The 22,504-nt window shown below is 47.8% G+C and overlaps 1 protein-coding gene across 24 annotated transcripts in view; it reads left to right on the plus strand.

The window, feature by feature from the left end:
• LOC106580487 (splicing regulator ARVCF) overlaps positions 1 to 22,504 on the plus strand; it is a 371,259-nt gene that overhangs the window by 260,672 nt on the left and 88,083 nt on the right. For all 24 annotated transcript variants that reach the window (XM_045703240.2, XM_014161608.3, XM_045703241.2 and 21 more), the window contains one exon: positions 7,793 to 8,295. In XM_045703240.2, the coding sequence (XP_045559196.1) occupies positions 7,793 to 8,295 (503 nt within the window). The remainder of the gene's footprint in view (positions 1 to 7,792; positions 8,296 to 22,504) is intronic.

The following is a 22,504-nucleotide window of genomic DNA, read 5'->3' on the forward strand; positions in this document are numbered from 1 at the left end:
TGACTCCGCTGTCCCGGCGTCGTGAGGGAGCTTGTTCCACCATTGGGGTGCCAGAGCAGCGAACAGTTTTGACTGGGCTGAGCGGGAACTGTGCTTCCTCAGAGGTAGGGGGCCAGCAGGCCAGAGGTGGATGAACGCAGTGCCCTTGTTTGGGTGTAGGGCCTGATCAGAGCCTGAAGGTATGGAGGTGCCGTTCCCTTCACAGCTCCGTGGTCTTGTAGCGGATGCGAGCTTCAACTGGAAGCCAGTGGAGAGAGCGGAGGAGCGGGGTGACGTGAGAGAACTTGGGAAGGTTGAACACCAGACGGGCTGCGGCGTTCTGGATGAGTTGTAGGGGTTTAATGGCACAGGCAGGGAGCCCAGCCAACAGCGAGTTGCAGTAATCCAGACGGGAGATGACAAGTGCCTGGATTAGGACCTGCGCCGCTTCCTGTGTGAGGCAGGGTCGTACTCTGCGAATGTTGTAGAGCCTGAACCTACAGGATCGGGTCACTATCCTTGATGTTAGTGGAGAACGACAGGGTGTTGTCCAGGATCATGCCAAGGTTCTTAGCACTCTGGGAGGAGGACACAAGGGAGTTGTCAACCGTGATGGCGAGATCATGGAACGGGCAGTCCTTCCCCGGGAGGAAGAGCAGCTCCGTCTTGCCGAGGTTCAGCTTGAGGTGGTGATCCGTCATCCACACTGATATGTCTGACAGACATGCAGATGCGATTCGCCGCCTGGTTATCAGAAGGGGGAAAGGAGAAGATTAATTGTGTGTCGTCTGCATAGCAATGATAGGAGAGACCATGTGAGGATATGACAGAGCCAAGTGACTTGGTGTATAGCGAGAATAGGAGAGGGCCTAGAACAGAGCCCTGGGGGACACCAGTGGTGAGAGCGCATGGTGCGGAGACAGATTCTCGCCACGCCACCTGGTAGGAGCGACCTGTCAGGTAGGACGCAATCCAAGCGTGGGCCGCGCCGGAGATGCCCAACTCGGAGAGGGTGGAGAGGAGGATCTGATGGTTCACAGTATCAAAGGCAGCAGATAGGTCTAGAAGGATGAGAGCAGAGGAGAGAGAGTTAGCTTTAGCAGTGCGGAGAGCCTCCGTGACACAGAGAAGAGCAGTCTCAGTTGAATGCCCAGTCTTGAAACCTGACTGATTAGGATCAAGAAGGTCATTCTGAGAGAGATAGCAGGAGAGCTGGCCAAGGACGGCACGCTCAAGAGTTTTGGAGAGAAAAGAAAGAAGGGATACTGGTCTGTAGTTGTTGACATCGGAGTGATCGAGTGTAGGTTTTTTCAGAAGGGGTGCAACTCTCGCTCTCTTGAAGACGGAAGGGACGTAGCCAGCGGTCAAGGATGAGTTGATGAGCGAGGTGAGGTAGGGGAGAAGGTCTCCGGAAATGGTCTGGAGAAGAGAGGAGGGGATAGGGTCAAGTGGGCAGGTTGTTGGGCGGCCGGCTGTCACAAGACGCGAGATTACATCTGGAGAGAGAGGGGAGAAAGGTGTCAAAAGACAGGGTAGGGCAGTGGGAGCAGGACCAGCGGTGTCGTTTGACTTAGCAAACGAGGATCGGATATCGTCAACCTTCTTTTCAAAATGGTTGACGAAGTCATCTGCAGAGAGGGAGGAGGGGGGGGGGAGGGGGAGGAGGATTCAGGAGGGAGGAGAAGGTAGCAAAGAGCTTCCTAGGGTTAGAGGCAGATGCTTGGAATTTAGAGTGGTAGAAAGTGGCTTTAGCAGCAGAGACAGAAGAGGAGAATGTAGAGAAGAGGGAGTGAAAGGATGCCAGGTCCGCAGGGAGGCGAGTTTTCCTCCATTTCCGCTCGGCTGCCCGGAGCCCTGTTCTGTGAGCTCGTAGTGAGTCGTCGAGCCACGGAGCAGGAGGGGAGGACCGAGCCGGCCTGGAGGATAGGGGACAGAGAAAATCAAAGGATGCAGAAAGGGAGGAGAGGAGGGTTGAGGAGGCAGAATCAGGAGATAGGTTGGAGAAGGTTTGAGCAGAGGGAAGAGATGATAGGATGGAAGAGGAGAGAGTAGCGGGAGAGAGAGAGCGAAGGTTGGGACGGCGCAATACCATCCGAGTAGGGGCAGAGTGAGAATTGTTGGATGAGAGCAAGAGGGAAAAGGATACAAGGTAGTGGTCGGAGATTTGGAGGGGAGTTGCAATGAGATTAGTGGAAGAACAGGATCTAGTAAAGATGAGGTCAAGCGTATTGCCTGCCTTGTGAGTAGGGGGGGGGGAAGGTGAGAGGGTGAGGTCAAAAGAGGAGAGGAGTGGAAAGAAGGAGGCAGAGAGGAATGAGTCAAAGGTAGACGTGGGGAGGTTAAAGTCACCCAGAACTGTGAGAGGTGAGCCATCTTCAGGAAAGGAACTTATCAAGGCGTCAAGCTCATTGATGAACTCTCCAAGGAAACCTGGAGGGCAATAAATGATAAGGATGTTAAGCTTGAAAGGGCTGGTAACTGTGACAGCATGGAATTCAAATGAGGAGATAGACAGATGGGTCAGGGGAGAAAGAGAGAATGTCCACTTGGGAGAGATGAGGATTCCAGTGCCACCACCCCGCTGGCTCGATGCTCTAGGGGTATGCGAGAACACATGGGCAGACGAAGAGAGAGCAGTAGGAGTAGCAGTGTTATCTGTGGTAATCCATGTTTCCGTCAGCGTCAGGAAGTCTAGGGACTGGAGGGTAGCATAGGCTGAGATGAACTCAGCCTTGTTGGCTGCAGACCGGCAGTTCCAGAGGCTGCCGGAGACCTGGAACTCCACGTGGGTCGTGCGCGCTGGGACCACCAGGTTAGAGTGGCAGCGGCCACGCGGTGTGAAGCGTTTGTATGGCCTGTGCAGAGGGGAGAGAACAGGGATAGACAGACACATAGTTGACAAGCTACAGAAGTGTTGTTTCTTGTATTATTGTCTCTTGTGTCTTTAGAGAACTATATATATATATATATATATATATATATATATATAGATAGATATACCTGGCTACAGCAGTATTTCCCAGCCCTGGTCCTCCAGTACCCCCAACAGTACACATACTTAAAATATGTGTACTGTTGGGGATACTGGAGCACCAGGATTACAATAAATATGTATACTGTTGGGGGTACTGGAGCAACAGGGTTACAATAAAGATGTGTACTGTTGGGGGTACTGGAGCACCAGGGTTACAATAAAGATGTGTACTGTTGGGGGTACTGGAGCACCAGGGTTACAATAAAGATGTGTACTGTTGGGGTACTGGAGCACCAGGGTTACAATAAAGATGTGTACTGTTGGGGGTACTGGAGCACCAGGGTTACAATAAAGATGTGTACTGTTGGGGGTACTGGAGCACCAGGGTTACAATAAAGATGTGTACTGTTGGGGTACTGGAGCACCAGGGTTACAATAAAGATGTATACTGTTGGGGGTACTGGAGCACCAGGGTTACAATAAAGATGTGTACTGTTGGGGGTACTGGAGCACCAGGGTTACAATAAAGATGTGTACTGTTGGGGGTACTGGAGCACCAGGGTTACAATAAAGATGTGTACTGTTGGGGTACTGGAGCACCAGGGTTACAATAAAGATGTGTACTGTTGGGGGTACTGGAGCACCAGGGTTACAATAAAGATGTGTACTGTTGGGGGTACTGGAGCACCAGGGTTACAATAAAGATGTGTACTGTTGGGGTACTGGAGCACCAGGGTTACAATAAAGATGTGTACTGTTGGGGTACTGGAGCACCAGGGTTACAATAAAGATGTGTACTGTTGGGGTACTGGAGCACCAGGGTTACAATAAAGATGTGTACTGTTGGGGGTACTGGAGCACCAGGGTAGAATAAACGTGTATACTTTTGGGGGTACTGGAGCACCAGGGTTACAATAAACCTGTGTACTGTTGGGGTACTGCAGCACCAGGGTTACAATAAAGATGTGTACTGTTGGGGGTACTGGAGCACCAGGGTTACAATAAACGTGTGTACTGTTGGGGGTACTGGAGCACCAGGTTTACAATAAAGATGTGTACTGTTGGGGTACTGCAGCACCAGGGTTACAATAAAGGTGTGTACTGTTGGGGGTACTGGAGCACCAGGGTTACAATAAAGATGTGTACTGTTGGGGGTACTGGAGCACCAGGGTTACAATAAAGATGTGTACTGTTGGGGGTACTGGAGCACCAGGGTTACAATAAAGATGTGTACTGTTGGGGTACTGCAGCACCAGGGTTACAATAAAGATGTGTACTGTTGGGGGTACTGGAGCACCAGGGTTACAATAAAGATGTGTACTGTTGGGGGTACTGGAGCACCAGGGTTACAATAAAGATGTGTACTGTTGGGGGTACTGGAGCACCAGGGTTACAATAAAGATGTGTACTGTTGGGGGTACTGGAGCACCAGGGTTACAATAAAGATGTGTACTGTTGGGGGTACTGGAGCACCAGGGTTACAATAAAGATGTGTACTGTTGGGGGTACTGGAGCACCAGGGTTACAATAAACATGTGTACTGTTGGGGGTACTGGAGCACCAGGGTTGGGAAACATGGCTACAGTATGCTTCAGAACCCTAATGATCTGTCAGTCGGGAGATCGCCTCCTCCTCCACCACTCTGAGATGGAAATGAAGAGTTCCACTTTTTGCCCCCTTCAGTGTGTGCTCCTTGAGAATTGATGAGCAGAGAGCCTTGTGTAGATCACAGACCAAAGAGGGCTAGGGAGGAAGGTTACTGGAGGGGCCTGGAGACGGAGGAGAGACTGGAGGGGATCGAGTGGAATAGAGGGGCTCTCATCTGGGGCGTGTAGGCCTACCTCGGGACCCACTTCACCACAGGAGAGCTAACTGCTTAGCACCGTCATACTGTATATAGAAATGGAATACATCTCCCTTAATGTCTCTGGCGCTAAGCTAACCTAGGCCCAGTCCCAGGGAGGCAGCCAGGACAGACAGGGCATTAGCATAGTCTTTGGTGAGGCAGTGTTGGGTCAGAAACCTCCCTGTGGGCATGGTGGGGTTCTCTCTCTCTAGTGCTGCCTCTCCTCTCCTGGCCACAGGGAGTGTGCAGCTGAACACTGTATGCTGGAAACACTCGGTTTGTTGTTTTTGACCAAAAAATTACCAATCTTCATTAGAAATAAATACTGAACTTGTTTTTACATGGATTCCGTGACGCGGTTAGCTTCTAACAGCTAGGACCGCTATTTCTTGTCCCGGAATCCCACTTAACAGACAGGTTGAAGCCTGCTTGACAGAGCCGCTAACCAGCTGCTAGCTAAGCTGCTAGAAATCAAGCTAACAAAGTTAGTCCCAGATGAGTTTTGCAATGGAGCCCTTTTTGTCTGGAGAAGTAAATGAACGGTTCCAGCTCTGTAGGAGCTGTCTACTACTCTTTATTTCGGGACAAACTGGATCACTCTGAGTTCCAATACATTCTAAAGCTGCATGATGCGACTCTAATGATGATTTGAAAAAAGTTGCATTAAAAGGCATGAGCTCTGCTTTGTTTTTTTGTGCAGGCTGTACACACTTCATCAGTCACTCATTCACAATTTGTCAAGTACTTGATAATGCTGCAAATTTCCTGGCGGCATCACCATTCTGTGGCCATAATGCCCCCTAAAACAATCCATGTCTTAGACCGCTGCGCCCTTGGGCTGAATATAATAATTATAATTCCCTTCGCCTGGCTGCATGCTCCAAAGCACCTCTCACTCACATGGCTCTCTGTCACGTGGGTCTTTCTCACAGGCTAGAAGTGAAGACAGACACATCGGGGATGCAACTGTGCGCATCCCTATCCAATTCCAAGGTGCATACTGAAGATATTGGAAGAACTTTCCATATTTACTTTTCGTCAGCCAACAAGATGATTAAGCCAAACGAACAACAAAATAACTAGCTTATGTCAATCTACTATCCCCCATAGTACAAAAGTTGACCTATTCTGTGTGAGAAATAAATATTCCAAACATAGTCTGGGACAGTTGTGAGATGCGATAGATCCCAAATTTATACAACCACTAGCATAAAAAAATGTTTTTAAGCAATGAGGCTGACAGAACAGATCAGACGGGCTGCGTATGTATGCCAGTTAGACTGTGCTTCATTTTAAGAAGTTATTTGGCCACTTTAGTTGTGATACAAACCTTAGGACTATGCCTAGCGAGTAGCGCAGCAGTCTAAGGCACTGCATCGCGGTGCTTGAGGCGTCACAACTGACCCGGGTTCAATCCCGGGCTGTGTCACAACAGGTCGTGACCGGGAGTACCATAGGGAGGCGCACAATTGGCCCAGTGTCGTCCAGGTTAGGGGAGGGTTTGACCGGGGGGGCTTTACTTGGCTCTAGCGACTCCTTGTGGTGGACCGGGCGCCAGCAGGCTGACTGCGGTCATCAGTTGAACAGTGTTTCCTCCGACACATTGGTTAGGCTGGCTTCCCGGTTAAGCGGGTGGGTGTTAAGAAGCTCTGTTTGGCGGGTCATGTTTCAGTCCAGGGGAAAAAAATACAACTTTCCCATGGTTCATTTTCATGCCAGTCAGGTAAGCTATACTCCTGTTGTAAAGAGAAGCAATGTGCTTAATATTAGGAAAGTTGAGAAATAAATATAGTAGGCCTAGCCTATAGAAAGCTGATGGGATCCTACTCTTTTTAATAGAGGCCTCAATTGCATAGCATAAAGAAATGTTGCACTACTTGAGCTCATGGGCTCTCATTAAGTGTTTGATTAGATTTTCGATATACATTCACATTTATGAGTGATTAGAGTGACAATAGAGTGCTGAGTACCAGGCAGTTAGCAGGTTTGGTAGGCTATTAATGACCATCAGCAGCATCAAAGCTTGGATAAGCCTAATTAACGTGACTAAACGGTCACATGGAATTTGACTGCCATCATGACTCGTGACCGCCGGTGTAGCGGTAATGAGATCACCGTAACAGCCCTAGCTGAGACCTTACTAATCTGTTAGAGAACCAGTTCAGATTTAAGTGTAACTTTTGTGTGACTGAAGCCTTTAGTGAGTGGTCTAATGCTTTAATATTTAATAATTTCTGCCCTCCAAATTCATATTTATTATATAAATAGCCCCATTTAATTTTGTCTGGCTTGCTGTTTCAAATAAAATTATTTATTTCTGTCTGTTTTTCTTTCACTCGCTCCCTCTTTCTTTTTCTCTCTCTCCCTCTTTCTATCGCCTTTCCTGCTCTACCTGGGTCTTTCTGTCTCTACTCTCACTCTTTTTCTCTCTCTCCCTCTCCTCCTCCTCCTCGCCCAACACTAACACCAGCTCCCTCATCATTATTAAAAAAGGTAAACGAGAACATCACTCTGAGCCAACAGAGACGGTTAATAAGGAAGTGGCCCCTGTTTCTCTTATCGATGGGAGCGGCCCTCTGACACAGCTGTTAATAACAGACCAGCCTTGTTTGTCCCCCGTCTCCGTCTTTGTCCTCTTTTCTCCTCTCTCGCTCCTGTCTTTTCACCTCTCCGTCACTCCTGTGTCTATCTCCTTTTTCCCTCCATCAGTCAATCACTCTCACCTCACTTTGCCTTTCTCAACTCTTATCCCCCCTTCTCTTTCTCCTGAAATCCCTCTATTATACAAATCCCAATAAATGCTCTCTCCATCTATTTTAGTAGTAGTAGAAGTAGTATTGATGGTGTTAACCTTGCAGTCGTAGACTAAATCGTATCCCAATGTCCTGAAAATGTACAGAAAACATACAACTACAACTCCTCACAGAGAGATATGAAATGCTCTGAACAATGTTACATGATCTTTCCTCAAACGTACCCTCTCTCTATTATAGGGGTTACGAGGATCCCATCGAGGCGGAGATGATTGACGAGCAACACCCCTATATCCATGGCATGTACCCGGCCCCCCTGGCCCAGCCCGAGAGGGGGAGCATGGCCAGCCTGGACCGCCTGGCTGGCCGCCGCTCGCCCTCCATCGACAGCATCCGCAAGGACCCGCGCTGGCGTGACCCCGATCTGCAAGAGGTCATAGCCATGCTGGGCCACCCCATCGACCCGGTCAAGTCTAACGCTGCCGCCTACCTGCAGCACCTGTGCTACGAAAACGACAAGATCAAGAAAGATGTGCGCCAGCTGAAGGGGATCCCAGTGCTGGCAAGCCTACTGGACCATCCCAAGGCTGAGGTCCACCGCAAGGCCTGCGGAGCCCTGAGGAACATCTCCTATGGGAAGGACCACGACAACAAGGTGGCCATCAAGAACTGTGACGGTATCCCCGCCCTTGTCCGCCTGCTGAGGAAGACCAATGACATGGAGGTCCGCGAGCTCATCACAGGTGAGTTACAGAGACCATAGTGCCTACTGTACATCAAGAATCAACAGAGCTAAGTTACTGTAGACCGATACTAAAATTAAGACCAAAAAGATTAAACAAATTTCAGTTTGTGGCTGTGGCTGTGGTAACTAGTGGAAACCCTACCAGACGTCGCTCATCTTACTGCTGTCCTCCACCCACTCAGCAACGATGGTATTAATGCCGTTTTAGGGTCTCTGTTGTGTGCCTCTCTTCCGTGTTCTCAGTTGTCAGTACGTCCTTAATGCCCCACTTCTCATCAATGTGATGGCTCGTTGCAGTGATGTATGACAGCATGCTCATAGACGTCCAACAATCTGTTGTTAAAGAGCCACTGAACATGCTGTTTGGCACATTTGTTTTTCTGTTGCTCATTAGAAGAAACTAAAATTCAGTCTTGGAGTTGTGTTTCCTGATCGATTCCACGTTTGGTTAATGATGTTTGTCCCCCATGAGACACTGTAGACGCAGAAGCCTATTTCATTTTCTCAAAATCCCCAGAATGAATCTGAGAAATAGGTAAATAATTTTGACGTTTTTGCTGAGGATGTTTTAGTTGCGCAATTTTACATCTAACTAAGGTGTTTGGTGCAGTATTTCTCAAATTCAAAAATACTTGACATATTGTCTTATGTAAACAAAGTCAGAGCTGATTGGCAGGTCTGTCTAACTGTCTATGCTATTGGATAGAGAGCAATCACAGCAGCTGTTCACCCCATGTTGGTGGGCAAATGGACATCTTCAAATCAAAACCCAACCTTCATTTACCTGTTGTGACGCACGGATGTTCCAAACTCTGTTTTAGACCAGACTGACTTTATGACAAATTATCCTATTTACACTTTGTAGTTTTTCACTCCTATCGATGCCACAAAGGCCATTTTCAGAGCTTGGACTTTTACAATTCAGAGCTTGGACTTGTACAATTTCTCCATCGACATGGTGTCTTGTAGTCTGGTTCTAGATATACCATTAGGGTATTGAAGCCGACATCCTCTTGTAACGGGTGTCGTTTGAAGTAGACCAAGGTGCAGCGGGAAAATGTACACTCATCTTCTTATTTATTATAAAAGAAGGAAAAACCAAAAGAAACACGTATACAAAAACGAACGAACGACACTACACAGTCCCGTCAGGTGCTACATACACTAAACAGGAAATAACTACCCACAATTCCCATTACCAAAACACCCCTATACATAGGACCTTCAATCAGAGGCAACGAGGAACAGCTACCTCCAATTGAAGGCCAAATCAATAAACTAAACATAGAACTAGAAAGACTAGACTAGAACATAGAAATATACTAACATAGAACATTAACCAAAACCCTGGAACACTCTAAACAAACACCCCTCTACAAAAACACATAGCCCAACAAACCCCGAAACACTCTAAACAAATACCCCCTGCCACGTCCTGACCAAACTAATATAACAAATAACCCCTTTACTGGTCAGGACGTGACACCTCTACTATTGACAATGGCTGCATTTCAACTCTAATCATTTCTGTAATCAGCGCTGTGATTTTTTTCACTCCGTCCCTTATCGCACGGCTGACAACAACGGGTTGTGTCTCACGGTGCGTCTTTCAGCACCTGTACTGCCACTGTAGCTCAATTCAACCTCACAAGTTTGTATTTCATCACCTTCTCATTTAACTTCTCAAAGTAATGCCATACAGGACTTCCCTGTCTCACTCTGCCATTTTTCCAACTTTTAACGATTATGACAGGCGGAGCGCTTCACATTTGTGGCAAATAATTTGAAAGATGCATATCTCCTCCTACTTACAGCATTGTAGCGTTAGGTATTTGTTTAATTTAAATGTTTCCTTTATGATGATGATGGGAACCTGTTAATGGTAGTTTTGTAATAACTGCACTGTGATGTACATCTTTTTAGTGGTTTTAACGATCCCAAATTTGTTTAAACGTCACACCCGTATTATACAACACTGGTGAGTTCTACAGACCAACACTAGCTACAGCTCCTCAGCTGTAAATAGGCCAACACTAATTACAGCTCCTCAGCTGTAAATAGGTCAACACTAGCTACAGCTCCTCAGCTGTAAATAGGCCAACACTAGTTACAGCTCCTCAGCTGTAAATAGGTCAACACCAGCTACAGCTCCTCGGCTGTAAATAGGCCAACACTATCTACAGCTCCTCGGCTGTAAATAGGCCAACACTATCTACAGCTCCTCGGCTGTAAATAGGCCAACACTAGCTACAGCTCCTCGGCTGTAAATAGGCCAACACCAGCTACAGTTCCTCGGCTGTAAATAGGTCAACACTAGCTACAGCTCCTCGGCTGTAAAGAGGCCAACACTAGCTACAGCTCCTCGGCTGTAAATAGGCCAACACTAGCTACAGCTCCTCGGCTGTAAATAGGCCAACACTAGCTACAGCTCCTCGGCTGTAAATAGGCCAACACTAGCTACAGCTCCTCGGCTGTAAATAGGTCAACACTAGCTACAGCTCCTCGGCTGTAAATAGGTCAACACCAGCTACAGCTCCTCAGCTGTAAATAGGCCAACACTAGCTACAGCTCCTCGGCTGCAAATAGGTCAACACTAGCTACAGCTCCTCAGCTGTAAATAGGTCAACACCAGCTACAGCTCCTCGGCTGTAAATAGGCCAACACTAGCTACAGCTCCTCAGCTGTAAATAGGTCAACATCAGCTACAGCTCCTCGGCTGTAAATAGGCCAACACTAGCTACAGCTCCTCGGCTGTAAATAGGCCAACACTAGCTACAGCTCTTCAGCTGTAAATAGGCCAACACTAGATACAGCTCCTCAGCTGTAAATTGGCCAACACTAGCTACAGCTCTTCGGCTGTAAATATGTCAACACTAGCTACAGCTCCTCGGCTGTAAATAGGTCAACACCAGCTACAGCTCCTCTGCTGTAAATAGGCCAACACTAGCTACAGCTCCTCGGCTGTAAATAGGCCAACACTAGCTACAGCTCCTCGGCTGTAAATAGGTCAACACTAGCTACAGCTCCTCAGCTGTAAATAGGTCAACACCAGCTACAGCTCCTCGGCTGTAAATAGGCCAACACCAGCTACAGCTCCTCTGCTGTAAATTGGCCAACACTAGCTACAGCTCCTCAGCTGTAAATAGGCCAACACTAGCTACAGCTCCTCGGCTGTAAATAGGCCAACACCAGCTACAGCTCCTCTGCTGTAAATTGGCCAACACTAGCTACAGCTCTTCGGCTGTAAATAGGCCAACACTAGCTACAGCTCCTCAGCTGTAAATTGGCCAACACTAGCTACAGCTCTTCGGCTGTAAATATGTCAACACTAGCTACAGCTCCTCGGCTGTAAATAGGTCAACACCAGCTACAGCTCCTCTGCTGTAAATAGGTCAACACTAGCTACAGCTCCTCGGCTGTAAATAGGCCAACACTAGCTACAGCTCCTCGGCTGTAAATAGGTCAACACTAGCTACAGCTCCGCAGCTGTAAATAGGTCAACACTAGCTACAGCTCCTCAGCTGTAAATAGGCCAACACCAGCTACAGCTCCTCGGCTGTAAATAGGACAGTAAATACTAGGCATAGTAGCCTTTTGTTTGTAATGTACAAAGCTTATTGGCTTCTTTGAATGACAAATTAATTGCTCGGGTGTGTTGTGAAAACCTGAATGGCCACCTGGAGCCAGAATAATGCCACTGCTGTATTGTTGTGGAAAGTAATTTCTAAGTCGTCCTATTATTATTTAAAGTACCGGCATATTCTCTGTTAGGGCATTGTGATGTTGTGGGCTGGAGGCATTATTGAAGCATGTCCTGCATTCTCTATCTAAGAGACAGAGAGAGAGAGAACTAACAGAGTGTTGTTGGTAACATGGACTAAACCAGGCTAGTGTTATAGGAATTACAGTTGGGTGGTATCCAGATTTCCATACCGTCAAACTGTTTCGGTACCATACCGGGGTATATGGTAAAATCGAATGTGCACACAAGGGGCGCTATTTTGAAGGTAAAAAGGCAACAGGGATCTTGATCCAGGAGGGGATTTGAATGTCTCTGCTGTAACCAAGAAGCTTGATCTTGACATCTAACCACTTAGCTAGCAAGTTAGCAAACCAAATGCATAGCTGGAGCACTGAGCTGGATATAACTTATTTTTCTAATCTTAGATTTCTTATAGTTATACTTATAGTTATAAGCAGTGGCGTAGCAAGCACCCTCGCAGCACCACTATATTGAAAATCATACCGTCGGTATTTTGTAAAACACCCCTGTATATGGTTTAAACAGTATATGGCTCAAGCTCAGTAGGAATATGCTGTGTTAAACATTCGCCATGACTTGTTAAATTCTCACTGAATGACGTGTGTCTTTCTCCAGCCACATCACACCACTAATCTCAACAGGATTGGTTTGACCTGACACGCATTCAGCAGGAATGTGGGGAATGGGATCTGAGAGAGGCCTTTTTTGCTTTGGACATGTGAAACTGAGAGGGCAAATAGCAGTTTACACGTCAGGAGGCAACCTTTAGGAGTGGACGATTTGAGCAACACATAGTTTTCCCATGGGACTAGCTCAAGAATGCTTTGGTAACACTTTGTATGAAGTATATAGAGTGCCTTCAGAAAGTTTTCATACCCCTTGACTTTTTCCACATTTTGTTGTGTTAGAGCCTGCATTTAAAATGGATTCCATTGCAATTTTTGGTCACTGGAATACACACAATACCCCATAATGTCAAAGTGGAATTATGTTTTTGAAATGATTACAAATTAATAAAAAATTAAAAACTGAAATGTCTTGAGTCAATAAGTATTCAACCCCTTTGTTATGGCAAACCTAAATAAGTCCATGAGTAAAAATCTGCTTAATAAGTTGCATGGACTGTGCAATAATAGTGCTTAACATGATTTTTGAATGACTATCTCTGTTCCCCCACACATACAATTATCTATCTGTTAGGTCCCTCAGTCGAGCAGTGAATTTCAAACACAGATTCAACCACAAAGACCAGGGAGGTTTTCCAATGCCTCACAAGGAAGAGCACCTATTGGTAGATGGGTAAAAAAAGCAGACATTGAATATCCCTTTGAGCATGGTGAAGTTATTAATTACACTTTGGACGGCTGTATCAATACACCCAGTCACTACATAGATACAGGCGTCCTTTCTAACTCAGTTGCCAGAGAGGAAGGAAACCGCTCAGAAATTTCACCATGAGGCCAATGGTGACTTTAAAACAGTTACAGAGTTTAATGGCTGTGATAGGAGAAAACTGAGGATGGATCAACAACATTGTAGTTACTCCACAATACTAACCTAATTGACAGAGTGAAAAGAAGGAAGCTAGTACTGAATAAAAAATATTCCAGAATCCTAGAGGACAACCTGGTTCAGTCTGCTTTCCACCAGACACTGGGAGATGAATTCACCTTTCAGCTGGACAATAACCTAAAACACAAATCTATACTGGAGTTGCTTACCAAGAGAGTGAATGTTCATGAGTGGTCTACTTACAGTTTTGATTTAAATTTACTTGAAAATCTATGGCAAGAACTGAAAATGGTTGTCAAGCAATGATCAACAACCAATTTAACAGAACTTGAAGAATTTTTAAATAATAATTGACAAATGTTGCACAAAACAGGTGTGGAAATCTCTTAGGAAATTACCCAGAAATACTCCCTGCCAAAGGTGCTTCTACAAAGTATTGACTCAGTAGTGAACATTTATGTAAATTAGATATTTCTGTATATCATTTTCAATTAATTTGCAAACATTTCTAAAAACATGTTTTCACTTTGTCATTATGGGGTATTGTGTGTAGATGGGTGAGAGAGAGAAAACAATATTTAATCAATTTTGAATTCAGGCTGTAACACAAGAAAATGTGGTATAAGTCACAGGGTATGAATACTTTCTGAAGGCACTGCACATATGTGTATCATGTATCATGTGCTCTGTAATGCATTATAACACGCTTATAATGAATTATGTGTTGTGACTGACTATAAGCGGTAATAACATCTTATGGTGCTTTCACAGAAAATGGCAGGATGGAAGGACTGTCTGTGAAGGACAGATGTTGGTTCACTTGTTTTTTCTTGTTGAATATAGAGGAGAAGATGTGTGCAGCACATGGTGGTGTAGTGGAATATCTCTATGTAGTCTACTGTATGTATGGTCACTCTGACTGAGAACTCTGTGTGTGGGAGGAGGGACGGCTGTGCCCAGATAAAAATAACCTCCCACCGCAAGACAGGGAAACAGAGGAAAACCCCTCCCCTATATCTCCCTGTCTTTCTCTTTATCTCTCCCCCTCTCTCTCTATTGGTCTATTCACTTCTCTCTCTTTCTCCCCAGCTCTCTCTTGCTCTCTCCTTCTCATTCCCTCTTTCCTTCTCTCTCTCTCTCTCTCTCATTTTCTTTCTCCCTCTCCTCCCTCTTTCTTTCCATCCCAGGCCTGACCATATGCTTTAGCTGCGAGAGCGAGGCCTCTATGAAAACAGCACCGTCACAATGTGTGATCAGTTTACAGCGTGCCCCACACTGGGCATGTTTTTCTACAATTAAATATAATTGGAGCTTTAAAAATAGACCGTTTTTTTATGGTCATCCACATGCATTTTAAATGGATTTGTGCTGTCCCCAAAACCAAGGCCAGTTCTGTTCTTGCAGGGAAGGGTTGACGTGGAACTAACCAAACGGTATCATATTTTTTATTTGTAGTGCTTCCCTTTTCTCTTTTTCCTCCTGAATATAGGCCTGCGCCCTCTAGCAAACACATAACTAAAAAAGTAGATGATCGTGGAGTGCATTTGTCTCATATATTTTCCATTCATAGACATTAGTGAACAGAGATTTGTGGGCAAACAACTACTAAACAGGTGTTCATTCCTTGTTCTCTACTGTAATCCAACATTCATAGAGCTGCTGAGCACTCTCCCTCTCTCCCAGGAGCTGAGTTGTGGATGTGCTGTGTGTTGTGTGTGTGTGTGTGTGTGTGTGTGTGTGTGTGTGTGTGTGTGTGTGTGTGTGTGTGTGTGTGTTGTGTGTGTGTGTGTGTGTGTGTGTGTGTGTTTGTGTGTGTGTGTACCTGCATGCGAGCTCGTGCATGCATGTTTGTGTGCATGTATATTTGTATGTGTGTGTGTTAGTGTGTTTACGTGGCTTGACTCACAGGCTGCTGGCCTGGTGTTGGTGCATCAGTAGTACCTCTCCAGAATGCAGAGAAAAGGCTGTTGTGTTGTAATGTGATCCAGACAGACCCAGTGTAGTATATAGGGACTAGATAGCAGGGGAGTGTATATGGACTAGGTAGCAGGGGAGTATATAGGGACTAGGTAGCAGGGGAGTGTATAGGGACTAGGTAGCAGGGGAGTGTATATGGAATAGGTAGCAGGGGAGTGTATAGGGACTAGATAGCAGGGGAGTGTATATGGAATAGGTAGCAGGGGAGTGTATAGGGACTAGGTAGCAGGGGAGGTTATAGGGACTAGGTAGCAGGGGAGTGTATATGGAATAGGTAGCAGGGGAGTGTATAGGGACTAGGTAGCAGGGGAGTGTATAGGGACTAGGTAGCAGGGGAGTGTATATGGAATAGGTAGCAGGGGAGTGTATAGGGACTAGATAGCAGGGGAGTGTATATGGAATAGGTAGCAGGGGAGTGTATAGGGACTAGGTAGCAGGGGAGGTTATAGGGACTAGGTAGCAGGGGAGTGTATATGGAATAGGTAGCAGGGGAGTGTATAGGGACTAGGTAGCAGGGGAGTGTATAGGGAATAGGTAGCAGGGGAGTGTATAGGGACTAGGTAGCAGGGGAGTGTATAGGGAATAGGTAGCAGGGGAGTGTATAGGGAATAGGTAGCAGGGGAGTGCATAGGGACTAGGTAGCAGGGGAGTGTATAGGGACTAGGTAGCAGGGGAGTGCATAGGGAATAGGTAGCAGGGGAGTGTATAGGGACTAGGTAGCAGGGGAGTGTATAGGGAATAGGTAGCAGGGGAGTGTATAGGGACTAGGTAGCAGGGGAGTGTATAGGGACTAGGTAGCAGGGGAGTGCATAGGGACTAGGTAGCAGGGGAGTGTATAGGGACTAGGTAGCAGGGGAGTGTATAGGGAATAGGTAGCAGGGGAGTGTATAGGGACGAGGTAGCAGGGGAGTGTATAGGGACTAGGTAGCAGGGGAGTGTATAGGGACTAGGTAGCAGGGGAGTGTATATGGAATAGGTAGCAGGGGAGTGTATAGGGACTAGATAGCAGGGGAGTGTATATGGAATAGGTAGCAGGGGAGTGTATAGGGACTAGGTAGCAGGGGAGGTTATAGGGACTAGGTAGCAGGGGAGTGTATATGGAATAGGTAGCAGGGGAGTGTATAGGGACTAGGTAGCAGGGGAGTGTATAGGGAATAGGTAGCAGGGGAGTGTATAGGGACTAGGTAGCAGGGGAGTGTATAGGGAATAGGTAGCAGGGGAGTGTATAGGGAATAGGTAGCAGGGGAGTGCATAGGGACTAGGTAGCAGGGGAGTGTATAGGGAATAGGTAGCAGGGGAGTGTATAGGGACTAGGTAGCAGGGGAGTGTATAGGGAATAGGTAGCAGGGGAGTGTATAGGGAATAGGTAGCAGGGGAGTGCATAGGGACTAGGTAGCAGGGGAGTGTATAGGGACTAGGTAGCAGGGGAGTGCATAGGGAATAGGTAGCAGGGGAGTGTAGGGACTAGGTAGCAGGGGAGTGTATAGGGAATAGGTAGCAGGGGAGTGTATAGGGACTAGGTAGCAGGGGAGTGTATAGGGACTAGGTAGCAGGGGAGTGCATAGGGAATAGGTAGCAGGGGAGTGTATAGGGACTAGGTAGCAGGGGAGTGTATAGGGAATAGGTAGCAGGGGAGTGTATAGGGACGAGGTAGCAGGGGAGTGTATAGGGACTAGGTAGCAGGGGAGTGTATAGGGAATAGGAAGCAGGGGAGTGCTATAGGGACTAGGTAGCAGGGGAGTGCATAGGGAATAGGTAGCAGGGGAGTGTATAGGGACTAGGTAGCAGGGAGTGTATAGGGACTAGGTAGCAGGGGAGTGTATAGGGACTAGGTAGCAGGGGAGTGTATAGGGACTAGGTAGCAGGGGAGTGTATATGGACTAGGTAGCAGGGGAGTGTATAGGGACTAGGTAGCAGGGGAGTGTATATGGACTAGGTAGCAGGGGAGTGTATAGGGACTAGGTAGCAGGGGAGTGTATAGGGACTAGGTAGCAGGGGAGTGTATAGGGACTAGGTAGCAGGGGAGTGTATATGGAATAGGTAGCAGGGGAGTGTATAGGGACTAGGTAGCAGGGGAGTGTATATGGAATAGGTAGCAGGGGAGTGTATAGGGACTAGGTAGCAGGGGAGTGTATAGGGAATAGGTAGCAGGGGAGTGTATAGGGACTAGGTAGCAGGGGAGTGTATAGGGACTAGGTAGCAGGGGAGTGCATAGGGAATAGGTAGCAGGGGAGTGCATAGGGAATAGGTAGCAGGGGAGTGTATATGGAATAGGTAGCAGGGGAGTGTATAGGGACTAGGTAGCAGGGGAGTGTATATGGACTAGGTAGAAGGGGAGTGTATAGGGACTAGGTAGCAGGGGAGTGCATAGGGAATAGGTAGCAGGGGAGTGTATAGGGACTAGGTAACAGGGGAGTGTATAGGGAATAGGTAGCAGGGGAGTGTATATGGAATAGGTAGCAGGGGAGTGTATAGGGACTAGGTAGCAGGGGAGTGTATATGGAATAGGTAGCAGGGGAGTGTATAGGGACTAGGTAGCAGGGGAGTGTATATGGACTAGGTAGCAGGGGAGTGTATAGGGAATAGGTAGCAGGGGAGTGTATAGGGACTAGGTAGCAGGGGAGTGCATAGGGAATAGGTAGCAGGGGAGTGTATATGGAATAGGTAGCAGGGGAGTGTATAGGGACTAGGTAGCAGGGGAGTGTATAGGGACTAGGTAGCAGGGGAGTGTATAGGGACTAGGTAGCAGGGGAGTGTATAGGGAATAGGTAGCAGGGGAGTGTATAGGGAATAGGTAGCAGGGGAGTGTATAGGGACTAGATAGCAGGGGAGTGCATAGGGAATAGGTAGCAGGGGAGTGTATAGGGAATAGGTAGCAGGGGAGTGTATAGGGACTAGGTAGCAGGGGAGTGTATAGGGAATAGGTAGCAGGGGAGTGTATAGGGAATAGGTAGCAGGGGAGTGCATAGGGACTAGGTAGCAGGGGAGTGTATATGGAATAGGTAGCAGGGGAGTGTATAGGGAATAGGTAGCAGGGGAGTGTATAGGGAATAGGTAGCAGGGGAGTGTATAGGGAATAGGTGGCAGGGGAGTGTATAGGGACTAGGTAGTAGGGGAGTGTATAGGGACTAGGTAGCAGGGGAGTGTATATGGAATAGGTAGCAGGGGAGTGTATAGGGAATATGTAGCAGGGGAGTGTATAGGGAATAGGTAGCAGGGGAGTGTATAGGGACTAGGTAGCAGGGGAGTGCATAGGGAATAGGTAGCAGGGGAGTGCATAGGGAATAGGTAGCAGGGGAGTGTATAAGGACTAGGTAGCAACGGAGTGTATATGGAATAGTTCGCAGGGGAGTGTATAGGGACTAGGTATCAGGGGAGTGTATAGGGAATAGGTAGCAGGGGAGTGTATAGGGACTAGGTAGCAGGGGAGTGTATAGGGAATAGGTACCAGGGGAGTGCATAGGGACTAGGTAGCAGGGGAGTGCATAGGGACTAGATAGCAGGGGAGTGCATAGGGAATAGGTAGCAGGGGAGTGCATAGGGACTAGTTAGCAGGGGAGTGTATAGGGACTAGGTGGCAGGGGAGTGTATAGGGACTAGGTGGCAGGGGAGTGTATAGGGAATAGGTAGCAGGGGAGTGCATAGGGACTAGGTAGCAGGGGAGTGTATAGGGACTAGGTAGCAGGGGAGTGTATAGGGACTAGGTAGCAGGGGAGTGTTTAGGGACTAGGTAGCAGGGGAGTGTATAGGGACTAGGTAGCAGGGGAGTGTATATGGAATAGGTAGCAGGGGAGTGTATAGGGACTAGGTAGCAGGGGAGTGTATATGGAATAGGTAGCAGGGGAGTGTATAGGGACTAGGTAGCAGGGGAGTGTATAGGGAATAGGTAGCAGGGGGGTGTATATGGACTAGGTAGCCCCCCCCCCACACACACACACACACACACACACACACACACACACACACACACACACACACACACACATATATATGGAATAGGTAGCAGGGGAGTGTATAGGGACTAGGTAGCAGGGGAGTGTATAGGGAATAGGTAGCAGGGGAGTGTATATGGAATAGGTAGCAGGGGAGTGTATAGGGAATAGGTAGCAGGGGAGTGTATAGGGACTAGGTAGCAGGGGAGTGTCTATGGAATAGGTAGCAGGGGAGTGTATAAGGACTAGGTTGCAGGGGAGTGTATATGGAATAGGTAGCAGGGGAGTGTATAGGGACTAGGTAGCAGGGGAGTGTATAGGGAATAGGTAGCAGGGGAGTGAATAGGGACTAGGTAGCAGGGGAGTGTATATGGAATAGGTAGCAGGGGAGTGAATAGGGAATAGGTAGCAGTGGAGTGTATAGGGACTAGGTAGCAGGGGAGTGTATAGGGAATAGGTAGCAGGGGGGTGTATATGGACTAGGTAGCCCCCCCCCCCCCCCCCCACACACACACACACACACACACACACACACACACACACACACACACACACACACACACACACACACACACATATATATATATATGGAATAGGTAGCAGGGGAGTGTATAGGGACTAGGTAGCAGGGGAGTGTATAGGGACTAGGTAGCAGGGGAGTGTATATGGAATAGGTAGCAGGGGAGTGTATAGGGACTAGGTAGCAGGGGAGTGTATATGGAATAGGTAGCAGGGGAGTGTATAGGGACTAGGTAGCAGGGGAGTGTATATGGACTAGGTAGCAGGGGAGTGTATAGGGAATAGGTAGCAGGGGAGTGAATAGGGACTAGGTAGCAGGGGAGTGTATAGGGAATAGGTAACAGGGGAGTGTATAGGGACTAGGTAGCAGGGGAGTGTATAGGGAATAGGTTGCAGGGGAGTGTATAGGGACTAGGTAGCAGGGGAGTGTATATGGAATAGGTAGGAGGGGAGTGTATAGGGACTAGGTAGCAGGGGAGTGTATATGGACTAGGTAGCAGGGGAGTGTATAGTGAATAGGTAGCAGGGGAGTGTATAGGGACTAGGTAGCAGGGGAGTGTATATGGAATAGGTAGCAGGGGAGTGTATAGGGACTAGGTAGCAGGGGAGTGTATATGGAATAGGTAGCAGGGGAGTGTATAGGGACTAGGTAGCAGGGGAGTGTATATGGAATAGGTAGCAGGGGAGTGTATAGGGACTAGGTAGCAGGGGAGTGTATATGGAATAGGTAGCAGGGAGTGTATAGGGACTAGGTAGCAGGGGAGTGTATAGGGACTAGGTAGCAGGGGAGTGTATATGGAATAGGTAGCAGGGGAGTGTATAGGGACTAGGTAGCAGGGGAGTGTATATGGAATAGGTAGCAGGGGAGTGTATAGGGACTAGGTAGCAGGGGAGTGTATATGGAATAGGTAGCAGGGGAGTGTATAGGGACTAGGTAGCAGGGGAGTGTATATGGACTAGGTAGCAGGGGAGTGTATAGGGACTAGGTAGCAGGGGAGTGTATATGGAATAGGTAGCAGGGGAGTGTATAGGGACTAGGTAGCAGGGGAGTGCATAGGGAATAGGTAGCAGAGGAGTGTATAGGGACTAGGTAGCAGGGGAGTATATATGGAATAGGTAGCAGGGGAGTGTATAAGGACTAGGTAGCAGGGGAGTGTATATGGAATAGGTAGCAGGGGAGTGTATATGGAATAGGTAGCAGGGGAGTGTATAGGGACTAGGTAGCAGGGGAGTGTATATGGAATAGGTAGCAGTGGAGTGTATAGGGACTTTGTAGCAGGGGAGTGTATAGGGACTAGGTAGCAGGGGAGTGAATAGGGACTAGGTAGCAGGGGAGTGTATAGGGACTAGGTAGCAGGGGAGTGTATATGGAATAGGTAGCAGTGGAGTGTATAGGGACTAGGTAGCAGGGGAGTGTATATGGAATAGGTGGCAGGGGAGGGTATAGGGACTAGGTAGCAGGGGAGTGTATAGGGACTAGGTAGCAGGGGAGTGCATAGGGACTAGGTAGTAGGGGAGTGCATAGGGACTAGGTAGCAGGGGAGTGCATAGGGAATAGGTAGCAGGGGAGTGAATATGGAATAGGTGGCAGGGGAGGGTATAGGGACTAGGTAGCAGGGGAGTGTATAGGGACTAGGTAGCAGGGGAGTGCATAGGGACTAGGTAGTAGGGGAGTGCATAGGGACTAGGTAGCAGGGGAGTGCATAGGGAATAGGTAGCAGGGGAGTGAATAGGGACTAGGTAGCAGGGGAGTGTATATGGAATAGGTAGCAGGGGAGTGTATAGGGACTAGGTAGCAGGGGAGTGTATAGGGACTAGGTAGCAGGGGAGTGTATATGGAATAGGTAGCAGGGGAGTGTATAGGGACTAGGTAGCAGGGGAGTGCATAGGGAATAGGTAGCAGAGGAGTGTATAGGGACTAGGTAGCAGGGGAGTATATATGGAATAGGTAGCAGGGGAGTGCATAGGGACTAGGTAGCAGGGGAGTGTATAGGGACTAGGTGGCAGGGGAGTGTATAGGGAATAGGTAGCAGGGGAGTGCATAGGGACTAGGTAGCAGGGGAGTGTATAGGGACTAGGTAGCAGGGGAGTGTATAGGGACTAGGTAGCAGGGGAGTGTATATGGAATAGGTAGCAGGGGTGTGTATAGGGACTAGGTAGCAGGGGAGTGTATATGGAATAGGTAGCAGGGGAGTGTATAGGGACTAGGTAGCAGGGGAGTGTATAGGGAATAGGTAGCAGGGGGGTGTATATGGACTAGGTAGCCCCCCCCCCACACACACACACACACACACACACACACACACACACACACACACACACACACACACACACACACACACACACACACACACACACACATATATATGGAATAGGTAGCAGGGGAGTGTATAGGGACTAGGTAGCAGGGGAGTGTATAGGGAATAGGTAGCAGGGGAGTGTATATGGAATAGGTAGCAGGGGAGTGTATAGGGAATAGGTAGCAGGGGAGTGTATAGGGACTA

The sequence above is a fragment of the Salmo salar genome, chromosome 20, assembly GCF_965601325.2.
Source record: "Salmo salar chromosome 20, fSalSal1, whole genome shotgun sequence".
NCBI lineage: Eukaryota > Metazoa > Chordata > Actinopteri > Salmoniformes > Salmonidae > Salmo > Salmo salar.